This window comes from Neofelis nebulosa, chromosome 1 (assembly GCF_028018385.1).
Source record: "Neofelis nebulosa isolate mNeoNeb1 chromosome 1, mNeoNeb1.pri, whole genome shotgun sequence".
Taxonomy (NCBI): Eukaryota; Metazoa; Chordata; class Mammalia; order Carnivora; family Felidae; genus Neofelis; species Neofelis nebulosa.
Window position 1 is genome coordinate 228297276 of NC_080782.1, and position 14344 is coordinate 228311619.

A 14344-nucleotide genomic window follows, 5' to 3' on the forward strand; every position below is an offset into this window, starting at 1 on the left:
CCTGTACCAAGCCATACATATATTTATACTTAAGAAACAATGAATTCACTCAAATGGACCATGAATTAAGAGTTGATGTGTAGTTTGTTTCCATGTGAAATGTACACTGATAGAGCCATATTTTGCACAAAAGGCCAACTGATTCAGTATTGAGAGGCATTATTTTGCTAAGTGTCAGATGATTCAAATAACATAAAATAGTATTTGGATATATCCATGCTTCCCAAATTTTAGTGACATTCCATATTTCTTTGTTCAACAATTAATTTAAACTGCTTTAGATTCCATAATAAAGAATACTGGGGTGCCTGGGTGGCTCAGTCTGTTAAGCCTCCGACTTTGGCTCAAGTCATGATCTCATGGTTGGTGGGTTCAAGCCCCGTGTCAGGCTCTGTGCTGACAGCCCAGAGCCTGGAGCCTGCTTTAGATTCTGTGTCGTCCTCTCTGTCTGCCCCTGGCCTGCTCATGATCTGTCTCTCAAAAATAAATAAACATTCAAAAAAACAAAGAATACTAAAGATCTGTCTGATGGTGGGTTTCACAGCAAGTCTGTATATATTGTATTTGTTCAATCCACTCATAAATATGTTCTTCATATGCTGTCCTAAAGTAGCTCCTGATATGCACACAATGCATATATAACATATATGATAGATATTTTACTTTTGTTCTTACTGATGTGGGATATCTTTTATTCATCCAAATCTATATTCCTATCATGATATATTCCGAAGTAATAGTGGTAGGACCTCACAAAGTTTTTAAAATCATGAACTAGGCATTAGATACATTTGGAAGAATCTTATCAATGTAATTTGTTTTCAGGGAACTTTGGCATCCTGCCATTTCACACCTAGTATTAGATATGAGATTATCTAATATTAGTTATCTTAAGTCAAGCAGAACAAACTGATATGTCATTGGATTTAGCCTTAATTTTAAGCAACTTTCTTTTAATTCAAATGTTTAAATACAGGGTATATTCAGTTCTCGAGGAGAAAAGATCCTTATGGCAGATGCTGATGGAGCCACAAAGTTTCCAGATGTTGAGAAATTAGAAAAGGGACTGAATGATCTACAGCCTTGGCCTGTGAGTATGAGAATATAGATTAAATAATCTTCAGTCAAGAACACGGGGAGTCTAAAGTAACATTAAAATGGAATTTACGGGAGTGCCTAGATGGCTCAGTTGGTTAAGGACCCCGACTCTTTTTTTTTTTTTTTTTTTCTTTTTTTTAACCTTTGTTTATTTTTGAGACAGAGAGAGACAGAACATGAATGGGGGAGGGTCGGAGAGAGGGAGATATAGAATCTGAAACAGGCTCCAGGCTCTGAGCTGTCAGCACAGAGCCCAACGCAGGGCTCGAACTCACGGACCGCGAGATCATGACCTGAGCCGAAGTCGGACGCTTAACCGACTAAGCCACCCAGGCGCCCCAAGGACCCCGACTCTTGATCTCAGGTCTTGATCTCAGGGTTGTGAGTTCAAGCCCCATGCTGGGTGTGAAGCCTACTTAAAAAACAAAAAAAAAAAACAAAAAAAACAAAAAAAAAAAAATGGAATTTACATATAAGTTTAAAAACTGGTGGTTTTTTTTGTGTGTGAAATTCTTGTATACGGTCCCACAGAAAAGCTAATCATTTTATTATAAACATTCACTGATGGTCTGAGATTTACTTAACAATTACTTATTTAATATTCTGGCCATATCACTCCATTTTCAATCCCTTCTATCAGAGTTTTAATATTTATTATCTATATATTCAGCTAAGGCTTTTATTTAATAGCATAGATGGAGCCTCCCCTGTAAAGATGTGAGATGAAACTGGATCACAGAGACTTGGTTTTGATGAAACAGACCTAAGCAGGAACCACTCAGTAAAGATCATGTGCACCTTCATGACATAGTTTCAAAAAGTAGAGATAGACTTTTATTTAGCATTTGAGATTCATCCATATTGCTAAGTTTATCAATAATTTGTTCCTTTTAATTGCTCAGCAGTATTCCATTGCTTGGGTGTATGACAGTTTGTTTATCCATTCAACTGTTGAAGGACATTTGAGTTGTTTCCAGCATTTGGCAATTACGAATAAAGCAGGTATCAACGTTTCATTAAAAAAAAAAAAAAAAAAGCAGAAGTTAAAGAAAGAAAACTCCTGGTGCCATTCCCACTCTTTAAAGGCCATTTAGATATATTGAAAAAAAAAAATCTATCTATCTATCTATCTATATACACACACATATATATAGAAAAAAATAAAAATAAAGGCCATTTAGAGAAAGACGAATTTACCAAATTCTGAGCTTTTTACCAAATAGTCCCAACCTGGAAAGAATCAGACTGAGACATTGAATAAGCACCCTGGGACAACATTAAACAGTACACCTACCTGCTATCACACAGTATCCCAGGATTTCAATCGCAGCAAGAAGAACTGCTAGGGCTTGCCAGTTTCAGGGCTTCAAGCTAAGTTAGGGCACAGATCCATGTGATTACATCCCTTCCTCAGTGGAGTGTATCCCTGTACAGGACATGGCAAAATCTCACAATAACAAAGAACCCATATAACCCACCAAAGCCACACTGAACTCTAAGGGAGCTCCCTCCTTCCCCCAGGTGTAATATTCAGGCCTTGAAACTCTAGTTCAGAGGGGAAAACCAGGGGCTACCAAAGGTAGAAGTACAGGTTTCCCCTGCTATCCAGAAGCCGAGTGTTCTCATTTGTAAGCCCAGATGGCATAAAGCAAAGAAGCAATTACCATTAGTTCATGTGGTTCCCTGACCCAAAAAATAACCTCCCTTAGGCTTTTCTGACACCTTAAGACACAGCTACTGTGTCTTTTATAAAAGCAACATACATGGCCTAACAAGAACTTTTGAAAAGCGGGGGCTACCTGTGTATCAAGGAAAATTCCCTTGTACTGTACAAGTGCTACCCATGTTAGTCACGACAAAATGAAATAAATGTCAGCTATACCAACATATTACTACAGAAAAAAAAGTTTCATACCAAAGTATTTTTGCTGAACAAATAATGAAAATAATTCAGCAACACAGACATTCGAAAGAGTGAGGACAAAACAACAGAATGATGTTAAAAGAGACATCACAGAAAATGTTCATAAATTTAATACCCTCATGATTGTCAAGAGGATTGTCCTAGTTCTCCCCAGTTCTCCCCTAGTCCTTCCCAGAGAACTGACAAAGATTTGGTAAATGTTTCTAATGCATTATGCCTCTAGCTTGGGGGAGCCATGAGTGGGAGGGAGGATGGAAGATGTCAGGTTGTTTGCAGCTGACTTTGTGTCATTCTACGTAGGACAAAGAAAAATTAAATAATTTAGCCAAAGTTAGAGGGTGAACCAAACAATAAACAGGAGAAAAATCTGAACCTTCTGTGAATCCCAATTCCCTTTATACAACTCTGAAAAGGAAAGGAGTTCTGATGCCATCCTTTTCATTATCATAAGCTAATTTACTGCATTGTTACTGTAAATATTGAGTTTTAAAGAATGAAAGCATTTGATGATGATTAAACTTTTACTTCACAGCCTTGGTCTACAGCACCTCACAATATGTCTGATTATTTAAGAGTGTATCACAATTCACTTGAATGAATTTGAACTCCGTTTATTAAGAATTTTAATCAATATGCATCATATATCTCTTTTTGAAGGAGGCAGAGAAGTGACAAAGTTCTAAAATCCACTGTCTGGATCAACTCAGGAATAATTATTTTTGAATTGGGATGCTCTCTACTCATAATTATGACAAAACTCATAAACAGTCGGGCATTACTCAGAAAACTGGTACTCTGAAGCTAACATTCATAGAGGAATTAGAAGAAATCTTAATTATCTAATTCAGAGGTTGGCAGACCTCTTCTGTAAAGGCCCACAGAGTGAATATTTTCAGCTTCAAAGCCATACAGTGTCTGTTGCTACTCAACCCTGACTGTAGCACAAAAGCAGACCTAGATAATAGATAATTGAATGACCATGCCTGTGTTCCAATAAAACTTTATTTACAAAACCAAGCAGCAGGCCAGATTTGGGCCACAGCCTATACATTACAGACCCTTGGGCTAATTCAGTCATTTATCTAGTATTGGAAACTTTTTATAATTACCAAGTGATCTTTTAGTCTTTGCTTGCATAGCTGTAGTGATGCCCAAGCAGCCCATGTATCTCAACTCAGTTACAGAGTTCCTTTTTGCATTAAATGCAAATATGCCTCCTTTTGATATCCCCTTTGGTTGGTTCTGTTTTTCATAGCTACACAAAATAGTCTACTTCTCCTTTGTGACAGCCTTTTGGAGAGTTAAAGCGATTTCCATGTGTCTTCTCTATTCTAAGCTGTCAATAGTTCTTCCAGTTTTCAAACAGCATATTTCTTTTTGTTATCATCCTGGTCATTTTCCACTGAAGGTGCTTCAGTTAGCATGGATCTGGTTATACTGCATTTACATTGTTACCTCATGTAGCCAACTCTTTCATATGCAGTGCCATTGCCATTGAACCTTGTCTCCCTATCCTCAAACTGGCACAGTTATTTTTGTTTCTGTTTCTTTTGCCTTGTTTTATTTAGGAACAGAAGTGTGGCTCTTTATTAAACATCAGCATATTTGATTTCTGTTTCTTAGGGTGTAGGTCTTTTTTTCCATCTTTAATGAAATTGCCGTTCCCTTCTCAATTCATTTAAGTCACAAATCTGATAAGCATGGCTTGCGTATATTCCCTTGAGCCCAAATAAAAATTGACTAGAATTTTCAGAACTAGTTCTGAAAATAATGAAACAAGAACATGGGTTTCAAAGTAGTGAAGTCCTGTTATGACCATATGACTAACCCACTAGATACTAACCCACTAGTACTAATCTACTAGACAGTAGTTAAATGTCTTTTACAGCATTGTGTTGACTCTCCGGAATATTTGTAATGGCTTCTAATGTTTTTTCAGTTGATTTTATTTTTAATTGCAACAAAAAGAAATTAACTACTACTTTGTACTTCTAATTCCTCTTAGAGTTCTGGTCAGATTATTCTTAATGAATTTAGAAAAGTTGCTTGCAATTTCTTCTCTGAAGAAGGTCTTTTAAGGTTTTAAATTAAATATATGTAATTTAGGTAGAGTTTTGCGTAACACACAAAATAGGATTTATATTTAGTTCCAAATACTTTATCTGTATATCTTTTTTCTTTAACTGCAAAGCTTTTATCCTAGCTTTTCAATTTCTTTTTTTTCCAATTTTATTATTATTATTTTTAATTTACATCCAAATTAGTTAGCATATAGTGCAACAATGATTTCAGGAATAGATTTCTTAATGCCCCTTACCCATTTAGCTCATCCCCCCTCCCACAACCCCTCCAATAACCCTCTGTTTGTTCTCCATATTTAAGAGTCTCTTATGTTTTGTCCCCCTCCCTGTTTTTATATTATTTTTGTTTCCTTTCCCATATGTTTATCTGTTTTGTGTCTTAAAGTCCTCATATGAGTGAAGGCATATGATATTTGTCTTTCTCTGACTGACTAATTTCGCTTAGCATAATACCCTCCAGTTCCATCCACATAGTTGCAAATGGCAAGATTTCATTCGTTTTGATTGCTGAGTAATACTCCATCGTGTGTGTGTGTGTGTGTGTGTATACACACATCACATCTTCTTTAGCCATTCATCCATTGATGGACATTAGGCTCTTTCCATACTTTGTTGGTAGTGCTGTCAACATTGGGGTGCATGTGTCCCTTCGAAACAGCACACCTGTATCCCTTGGATAAATACCTAGTAATGCAATTGCTGGGTTGTAGGATAGTTCTATTTTTAATTTTTTGAGAAACCTCCATACTGTTTTCCAGAGTGGCTGCACCAGTTTGCATTCCCACCAGCAGTGCAAAAGAGGTCCTCTTTCTCCCCATCCTCACCAACATCTGTTGTGGCCTGAGTTGTTAATGTTAGCCATTCTGACAGGTGTGAGGTGGTATCTCATTGTGGTTTTGATTTGTATTTCCCTGATAATGAGTGAAGTTGAGCATTATTTCATGAGTCAGTTGGCCATCTGGATGTCTTCTTTGGAGAAGTGTCTATTCATGTCTTTTGCCCATTTCTTCACTGGATTATTTGTTTTTTGGGTATTGTCTTTGAGAAGTTCTTTATAGATTTTGGATACTAACCCTTTATCTGATATGTCGTTTGCAAATATCTTCTCCCATTCTGTTGCTTGCCTTTTAGTTTTGCTGATTGTCTCCTTTGCTGTGCAGAAGCTTTTTATTTTGATGAGGTCCCAGTAGTTCATTTTTGTTTTTGTTTCCCTTGCCTCCAGAGACGTGTTGAGTTAGAAGTTGCTGCGACCAAGATGAAAGAGGCTTTTGCCTGCTTTGTCCTCAAGGATTCTGATGGCTTCTTGTCTTACATTTAGGTCTTTCATCCATTTTGAGTTTATTTTTGTGTATGGTGTAAGACAGTGGTCCAGGTTCATTCTTCTGCATGTCGCTGTCCAGTTGTCCTAGCACCACTTGCTGAAGAGACTGTCTTTACTCCATTGGATAATCTTTCCTGCCTTGTCAAAGATTAGTTGGCCATATGTTTGTGGGTCCATATCTGGGTTCTCTATTCTGTTCCATTGATCTGAGTGTCTGTTCTTGTGTCAGTACCATACTGTCTTGATGATTACAGCTTTGTCATATAGCTTGAAGTCTGGGATTGTGATGCCTCCTGCTTTGGTTTTTTTTTTTTCAAGATTGCTTTGGCTATTTGTCTCCAGCTTTTCAATTTCTTAACCAGTAATTATGTTACCTCTTTTAATAAAATATGCTTGGGTTTGCAATAATTTTTCTAAGCCAAAATATATGATGATGACTTGTTTAGTTGTTTAACTGTTCACAATAGAATCAAAACTTCCTGAACAGGTAAAATAGATGACAAAAAGTCTGCATTCTATTAACCATAAAGTCATTCCTCAGGCCATGACTTGGATCTTAAATTCTCATTTAGACACAGTTTCAACAAACTTAGTTTTTAGGTTTTGAAGGGCACAAATGATTAAAGGTAACATGTGAAAGAGATATGGAGTAAAACTGCATTGACAAAAACTATAGGGGCAGATATTAACCACCACCACCGCCACCACCCCACGCCCAAACACACCCTTCAGTCTGGAGCAGTTGCTACCTAGTGGCCCCGAATGTTCCTTTGTCTTCAATTCAGTAGTCCTGGGCCAAAATGTGGGTTTGGTACACCAAAACTTCATATATGTATACATGGTTTGGCTTTTTCCTTAAATAGGAACATGACAATTATTATTTCCTTTTTTTTTTTTTTTTTTTTGTGACCATGGGCACGTTCAAGAGCCTGTTATGTTTGTGTCACCCTCTCAGATGACCAAGCATGCAAAAGAGATCCCTGAACTTCCCAAATCATTTGTTTTATAGACCCAGAATTCTGGTGAGATCTTTTTGAAAATCAAACAAGGAAGAAAAGAAAAATTAAGAAGATAGTTTTGAAAATGTAAAAAGAGGAAGAGTATATGTAATTGACCTTTCAGGACAGTCTGTCTCAGCAGATCACAAAGTATGTTTCCCACACCTTTGAAGGACAAGAGCTGCCTATCAAAGCAGGTATATAATGCCAACCAACCTGGTTTGAAAGTGGGTATCTCTTAAGTACAGAGAAAGCAAAACTTTTTCTCTAGAGGACCAGAGGGTAAATATTTTAGGCTCCATAGACCACATGTGGTCCCTGTTGCAATACTCTTTTTTTTAACAACACTTGAAAAATCATTCTTGGTCATAGGTCATGAAAAAACAGGCAGCAGGCTGTTTTTGGCCCACAAATCATGGTTTGCCAACCTTGTTCTAGAAGATTGAAATCTTGATGTTAACCATAATTTTTGCTGACCATATAAAATTTTCATAAATTTAATATCCTCATGATTGTCAAGAGAAGATATCCTAATTTAAAAGGAGGAAAATAATTAGGCATCTTTTGTTGCCAAATTTATTTGTTGAATGTGCAGTTTGATACAGTATTTTTATAGAACAAGTTAAAAGTAAGAATCAAAGGTTTGGGTGCCTAGGTGGCTCAGTTGATTGTCCAACTCTTGATTTTGGCTTGGGTCACGGTCTCCCAGTTCATCGATTTGAGCCCTGAATCAAGTTCCAAAGTGGCAGTGCGGAGCCTGCATGGGATTCTCTGTCTCCCTCTCTTTCTGCCCTTCCCCCATTCATGCTCTCTCTCTTTCAAAATAAATAAATAAAATTTAAAAAAAAATCAAGGAGTGCCTGGGTGGCTCAGTCGGTTCAGCGTCTGACTTCAGCTCAGGTCATGATCTCATGGCCTGGGAGTCTGAGCCCGTGTCAGGCTCTGTGCTGACAGGTTGGACCCTGAAGCCTGCTTCGGATTCTGTGTCTCCCTCTCTCTCTGCCCCTTTCCCACTCACACTGTGTCTCTTTCTCTCAAAAATAAATAAACATTGAAAAAAAATTTTTTTAATAATAATCGAAAGGTTTAAATAATTCACATCCATTGATCCAGTAATACGTATCTCTTAACCCAGCTTTGAGAAACTTAAGGAGATAATTAAGAATGTGTATAAAAACAAATTTTCAAGGATTTTTGCTTATTTTTTATTATAGCAGTGTTTTTTAAAGAGAAGGAAAACTTAGAAACAATTTTAAGTGTTCAATATTACTTTACACAGGTTACATTCATTATAATAAAGGATGCTATTCATTGTATACAACTAGGTGAAAAAAATTTTTTTGAGACAGAGAGCATGAGCATGTGCCCAAGTGCGGGAGGGGCAAAAGGAGAGGGAAAAGGAGAGAATCTTCAGCAGGCTCCACGCTCAGTGCAGAGCCTGATGCGGACTCCATCTCAGGACCATGAGGTCATGACCTGAGGCGAAATCAAGAGTCAGATACTTAACCCACTGAGCCACCCAGCCACCCCCAAAAAATAAATTTTAAACATCTGGATATATATAGATAGCTAGAGTTATATCTAGTTACCTACCTATGGAATTGTCTGTGGATAGTGGAATTATGGATATCTTTTCAAATTTTTATATTTCTTTAATTTTATTGTTTATTTTTAACAATGAAACTTTATTGCTTTTGAGGAAAATGGGTATAGGATTTTTTTAATTTTTTAATAAATACAAATTTTTCTAAACTCAGTACTTTGCTTTATATGCTAAGTTTTCCATTTCTGCCCATATTGGATGAATACGACTGATTTCATCATAAATTGTTTCAACTTCATTTCTATATATTTATCTCATTTGGAGTCACGTTTGCCTCATGGAGTACCTGTGCCAATTTCCATTTCCACTTCAGTAGGTTTCTTAATTTTGGGTTCAGAATTCAAATGCACCTAGGTTCAAATTCCATGTGACCTTGGACAAGTTAATCCATCCACCTCATTTTCCTCACCACTGACATATGGACAGTGAGCCTATGGACAGTGATGGTCAGTGGGCTTTGCACTGACATCTCAGAACCTGCTTGGAATTCTCTCTCCCATTATCTCTGCCCCTTCTCCACTCCCTCCCTTTCTCTCTCTCTCTCTCTTTCTCTCTCTCTCAAAGAAATGAACATTTAATTTTAAAAAAAGGAATAAATCCTGAGGTGATGATTAAAATGTTTTAAAATGCATGTCAAGTGTTTATCATTATGTCCAGCACTCAATAACCATCATCTCTAATTATAAACGTTAGCCCTTATGCTTAATTCTCAGAGCTAATTCTAATGTTACTGTTTATAATTGTTAGTATAAATTAGATCTACCTAGTTCTTCAATTCTATTCTTCTAGTCTATTCCTTTTCCCCAGTGAATCGTGAGAAAATACTTAAATGGAAAAGTATCAGAGTTCTGATTAAACGTTTCTTTCTAGGAGACAATATGGTACCAATTTACCACTTTTAAAAGCTAGCTGTAATATTTCAGTGACTGAAATATTCATTTTTTTCAATACTACAAGAAAATTAGTGATACTCTGAAAGAGGCATAAAAGAAAGAGACTCCATGTTTACATACATTGTCTAATATGAGCAGTTTTTAAAACAAGACTATCTTTTCCTGAAGAATAACTGACTGTACTAAAAGCTGTTTAGATGAATTCCTTGCGATAGTGACATTAGTACCAGGGATTCAGTTCTCACACCAGAACTGAAGATAAACAAAATTCTCTTAAAAGCTTTTAGGAGATTTTAAATGAAAGCTTTTGGTTTTTATTTGTTTTTGTTTAATTAAATGGCATTCTAATTCTATTTAGTCTCTGAAAGGTGGGAGGAGGTCCGTTTGTTTTGTTTTGGTTTTTCCTATTGCTTGGTAACATTACTGTTCTTTTTGGATTTAAAGTTGAAGTTTATTTGCCATATACTATTTGAACTTTTTATATAGGACTTCTTTTTTTTTTTTTTAATTTTTTTTTTTTTTTTTTTTAACGTTTATTTATTTTTGAGACAGAGAGAGACAGAGCATGAACGGGGGAGGGTCTGAGAGAGAGGGAGACACAGAATCGGAAACAGGCTCCAGGCTCCGAGCCATCAGCCCAGAGCCTGACGCGGGGCTCGAACTCACGGACCGCGAGATCGTGACCTGGCTGAAGTCGGACGCTTAACCGACTGCGCCACCCAGGCGCCCCTATATAGGACTTCTTTAAGAAAAGCATTCTCAGGTTACCTGAGTGGCTCAGTCAGTTGGGCATCCAACTCTTCATTTTGGCTCAGGTCATGATCCCAGGGTTGTGAGATTGAGCCCTGTGTCAGGCTCTGCACTAAGCATGGAGCCTGCTTAAGATTCTCTCTCTTGCTCACTCTCTTTCTCTCTCTTCCTACCCCTCTCCCCTGCTCATGCTCTCTCTAAAACATACACACGTACATATATACGTAAATAAAAATAAAATAAAGAAAAGCATTTCTCTCCCTTCCTGAGGAAAGTACCTCTGCCAGAAAAAAAGGGAAGAAATTATTCCTACTACTAAATAGTAGGCAAAATATATAACAGATAATTTTCAAAAGAAAATATAGCCAGTAAAATTTCCCAAAGTTTACCTTTTCATTAAAAAGGAAATTAGGGGTGCCTGGGTGCCTCATTCAGTTAAGCATCTGATTATTGGTATTGGCTCAGGGTGTGACTTTGCAGTTGTAAGATCAAGCTCTGCATTGAGCTTTGCACTGACATCTCAGAGCCTGCTTGGAATTCTCTCTCTCCCACTCTCTCTGCCCCTCCTCCACTCCCTCCCTTTCTCTCTCTCTCTCTCTCTCTCTCTCTCTCTTTCTCTTTCTCTTTCAAATAAATAAACATTTAATCTAAAAAAAGAAAAGGAAATTAGATCACAAAGGGTTATATTTTTCCCTTTTAAAATTAGCAAATTTAAAATGAGAATAATTAGAACTGGCAAGGATTGGATGAGGTAATCAATATTATACCCATTTAATGGGAATATAAAGAGCTTTTTAAAGAATAATTTGGCTCATATATATTTATTTTTTTTAATTTTTTTTTTTAACGTTTATTTTTGACACAGAGAGAGACAGAGCATGAACGGGAGAGGGTCAGAGAGAGGGAGACACAGAATCTGAAGCAGGCTCCAGGTTCTGAGCTGTCAGCACAGAGCCCGACGCGGGGCTTGAACTCACGGATGTGAGATCATGACCTGAGCTGAAGTCGGCCGCTTAACCGACTGAGCCACCCAGGCGCCCCTCATATATATTTAAAACATTCATACTTTCAACTTAGTATTCTATTTGTATGACTTTTTCCAAAGAAGGAAATCCAAAATACAATTAGAGTTTTATATTCAAAGATGTTCTTTTGAGCCCCTTTCTGAAAAACATGAAATTAGAAATAGTCAACACATACACAAACAGTGAAAGTATGGTAAATCTCTATGGTGAAATATAATATTGCCCTTGCCCTTGACACAAAAAAGAAAGATGGACATGCAACACTGCTATGATAAGTTCTTGAAAAGTAAACTTGAATCTTATCAAGCTTCTAACCCAAACAACCAGTTTACAGGGAACACTGGGAACAGAGGAACATGATAAATGTCACCAGTGTGGATACAATCAACAAAATCCAAAACCTGGGTAAGTCTATAAGACAAGTTACATAGTTTCTTCAACAAATAAGTATAAGAAAAAAAAAGTAGGGGGAACCCACAGGTAAAAGAAATATCAGCCAATTTGTTGAGTGGGGTAGTGATGAGGGGCTGTAGAAGAAGCAAGGTTGGCCATGTATTGTTTTTTTTTTTTTTTTAATTTTTTGTAATGTATTGATAATTGTTGAACCACGTTGTAGGTACATGAGGGCTCCTTTTTCCAATTCTCTCTACTTTTATGCAAAACAGTGAACTTGAACATAAGAAATTTTTGGATTATTTTAAATGGAAAAGAACATGACACATAGGTGAATTTCAGCTATGGTTTTAAATGCAGAGAAAAAAAGAATACAAGGAAATATATGAAATACTATCAGTGGCTGCTTTTAGGTAGTGAGATTATACATGACTTTTCCCTTTATAATAAAGTTTTACTATGTGTAAGTTTACGTGCTTGACGAATTTTTTTTTTCAATATGCACTTTTTTGTTTATTTTGGTGAATGGTTTAAAGGTCAAATGGTATAAGAAGAAAACAGTGAAAGGAGGCCCACGCTTCATTGCTCAGCTTAGTCACTTAGTTACTCTCAGAAGTAACCAGTATTATTTATTTCTTGCATATCCATCTGGAAGATGCTATAAGTATTCTTTATTTAAAAATGCAGATTGTAACACTATTACTGTTCTGTTGTTTCCACTTAATGATGTACCTTGGAGACTGAACCACATTTATATAGCAGAGTGCTTCCTCATGCTTGCACAATATCATAACTAATGCCTTTGGATAGACCTACAGGATTGCTTTGCTGCTAGAAGCAATACTGAAATGATTAACCCTGAATAAAAGTCCTTTCCCACATATACAAGTTTATTTACAGGAAAATTCCTGGTGGTGGAATTGGTGGGTCAGATTATATGTATATTTGTAGTTTTGATCATTTGTCACATTGCTGCCTGTAGAGTGTGTAGGCACCATATAGTAAACACTGTTTGGCTTGCTCTTAAGTGTGATTGAGGATGTTTTCAATTAAGAGCAGTTTTCACTTCCTCTTTTATGAACAGTCTGTTCGTAGACTTTGCCGCTTTTCCAACTGAGTTGGGTACTTTTATAATAGTTTGTAGGAGTACTTTAGCATTTTGGAAGTAATCCTTTTGTCTGTAATATAAATTACCAATATTTCCCCCAATATATTTGTCTTTTAATTTTGAAAATGCTTAGATTTTTGTTAAAATTTAAAAAAAGAATTAAGTTCATTTTTTTTTTTAATTTTTTTTAACATTTATTTATTTTTGAGACAGAGACAGAGCATGAACAGGGGAGGGGCAGAGAAAGAGGGAGACACAGAATCCGAAACAGGCTCCAGGCTCTGAGCTGTCAGCACAGAGCCCGATGCGGGGCTCAAACCCAGGAACCGTGAGATCATGACCTGAGCCGAAGTCGGACACTCAACCGACTGAGCCACCCAGGCGCCCCAGAATTAAGTTCATTTTAAGACGAGGGGAGGGGCAGAGAGAGAGGGAGAGAGAGAGAATCCCCAGCAGGCTCTGTGCTGTCAGCACAGAGCCCGACGCAGAGATTGATCTCATAAACCATGAGATCATGGCCTGAGCTGAAATCAAGAGTCGGATGCTTAACCAACTGAGCCACCCAGGCGCCCCTCTCTCTACACAGTTTTTTAAAAAAAATTGTTGTCAAATTGATCTATCTTTTCTTCTAGATTTTGTGTACTTAATGTTTTCCTTGAGGTCATTTTAAAAATTATTCCTGGGGCGCCTGGGTGGCTCAGTCGGTTGAGCGGCCGACTTCAGCTCGGGTCATGATCTCGCGGTCCGTGAGTTCAAGCCCCGTGTCGGGCACTGTGCTGACAGCTCAGAGCCTGGAGCCTGTTTCAGATTCTGTGTCTCCCTCTCTCTGGCCCTCCCCCGTTCATGCTCTGTCTCTCTCTGTCTCAAAAATAAATAAACGTTAAAAAAAATTTTTTTGAAAAAAAAATTAAAAAAAAAAAAAAAAAATGATTCCTGGGCCGCCTGGGTGGCTCAGTCGGTTGAGTGTCCGACTTCAGCTCAGGTCATGATCTCACAGTTTGTGGGTTCAAGCCCCACATTGGGCTCTGTGCTGACAGTACAGAGCCTGGAGCCTGCTTCAGATTCTGTGTCTTCCTCTCTTTCTGTCCCTCCCCCAGTCATTCTCTCTCTCTCTCTCTATCTCAAAAATAAATAAACATTAAAAAAGTTT

At 37.3% G+C, this 14344-nt stretch overlaps 1 protein-coding gene and 1 long non-coding RNA gene across 3 annotated transcripts in view; both read left to right on the plus strand.

The window, feature by feature from the left end:
- ALG5 (ALG5 dolichyl-phosphate beta-glucosyltransferase) overlaps window positions 1-14344 on the plus strand; it is a 43914-nt gene that overhangs the window by 11812 nt on the left and 17758 nt on the right. For both annotated transcript variants that reach the window (XM_058687140.1, XM_058687149.1), the window contains one exon: window positions 977-1090. In XM_058687140.1, the coding sequence (XP_058543123.1) occupies window positions 977-1090 (114 nt within the window). The remainder of the gene's footprint in view (window positions 1-976; window positions 1091-14344) is intronic.
- On the plus strand, window positions 1117-2140 carry LOC131487002 (uncharacterized). Its single transcript, XR_009249565.1, has 2 exons — window positions 1117-1188; window positions 1432-2140. It is a non-coding gene; the product is annotated as an uncharacterized LOC131487002 (long non-coding RNA).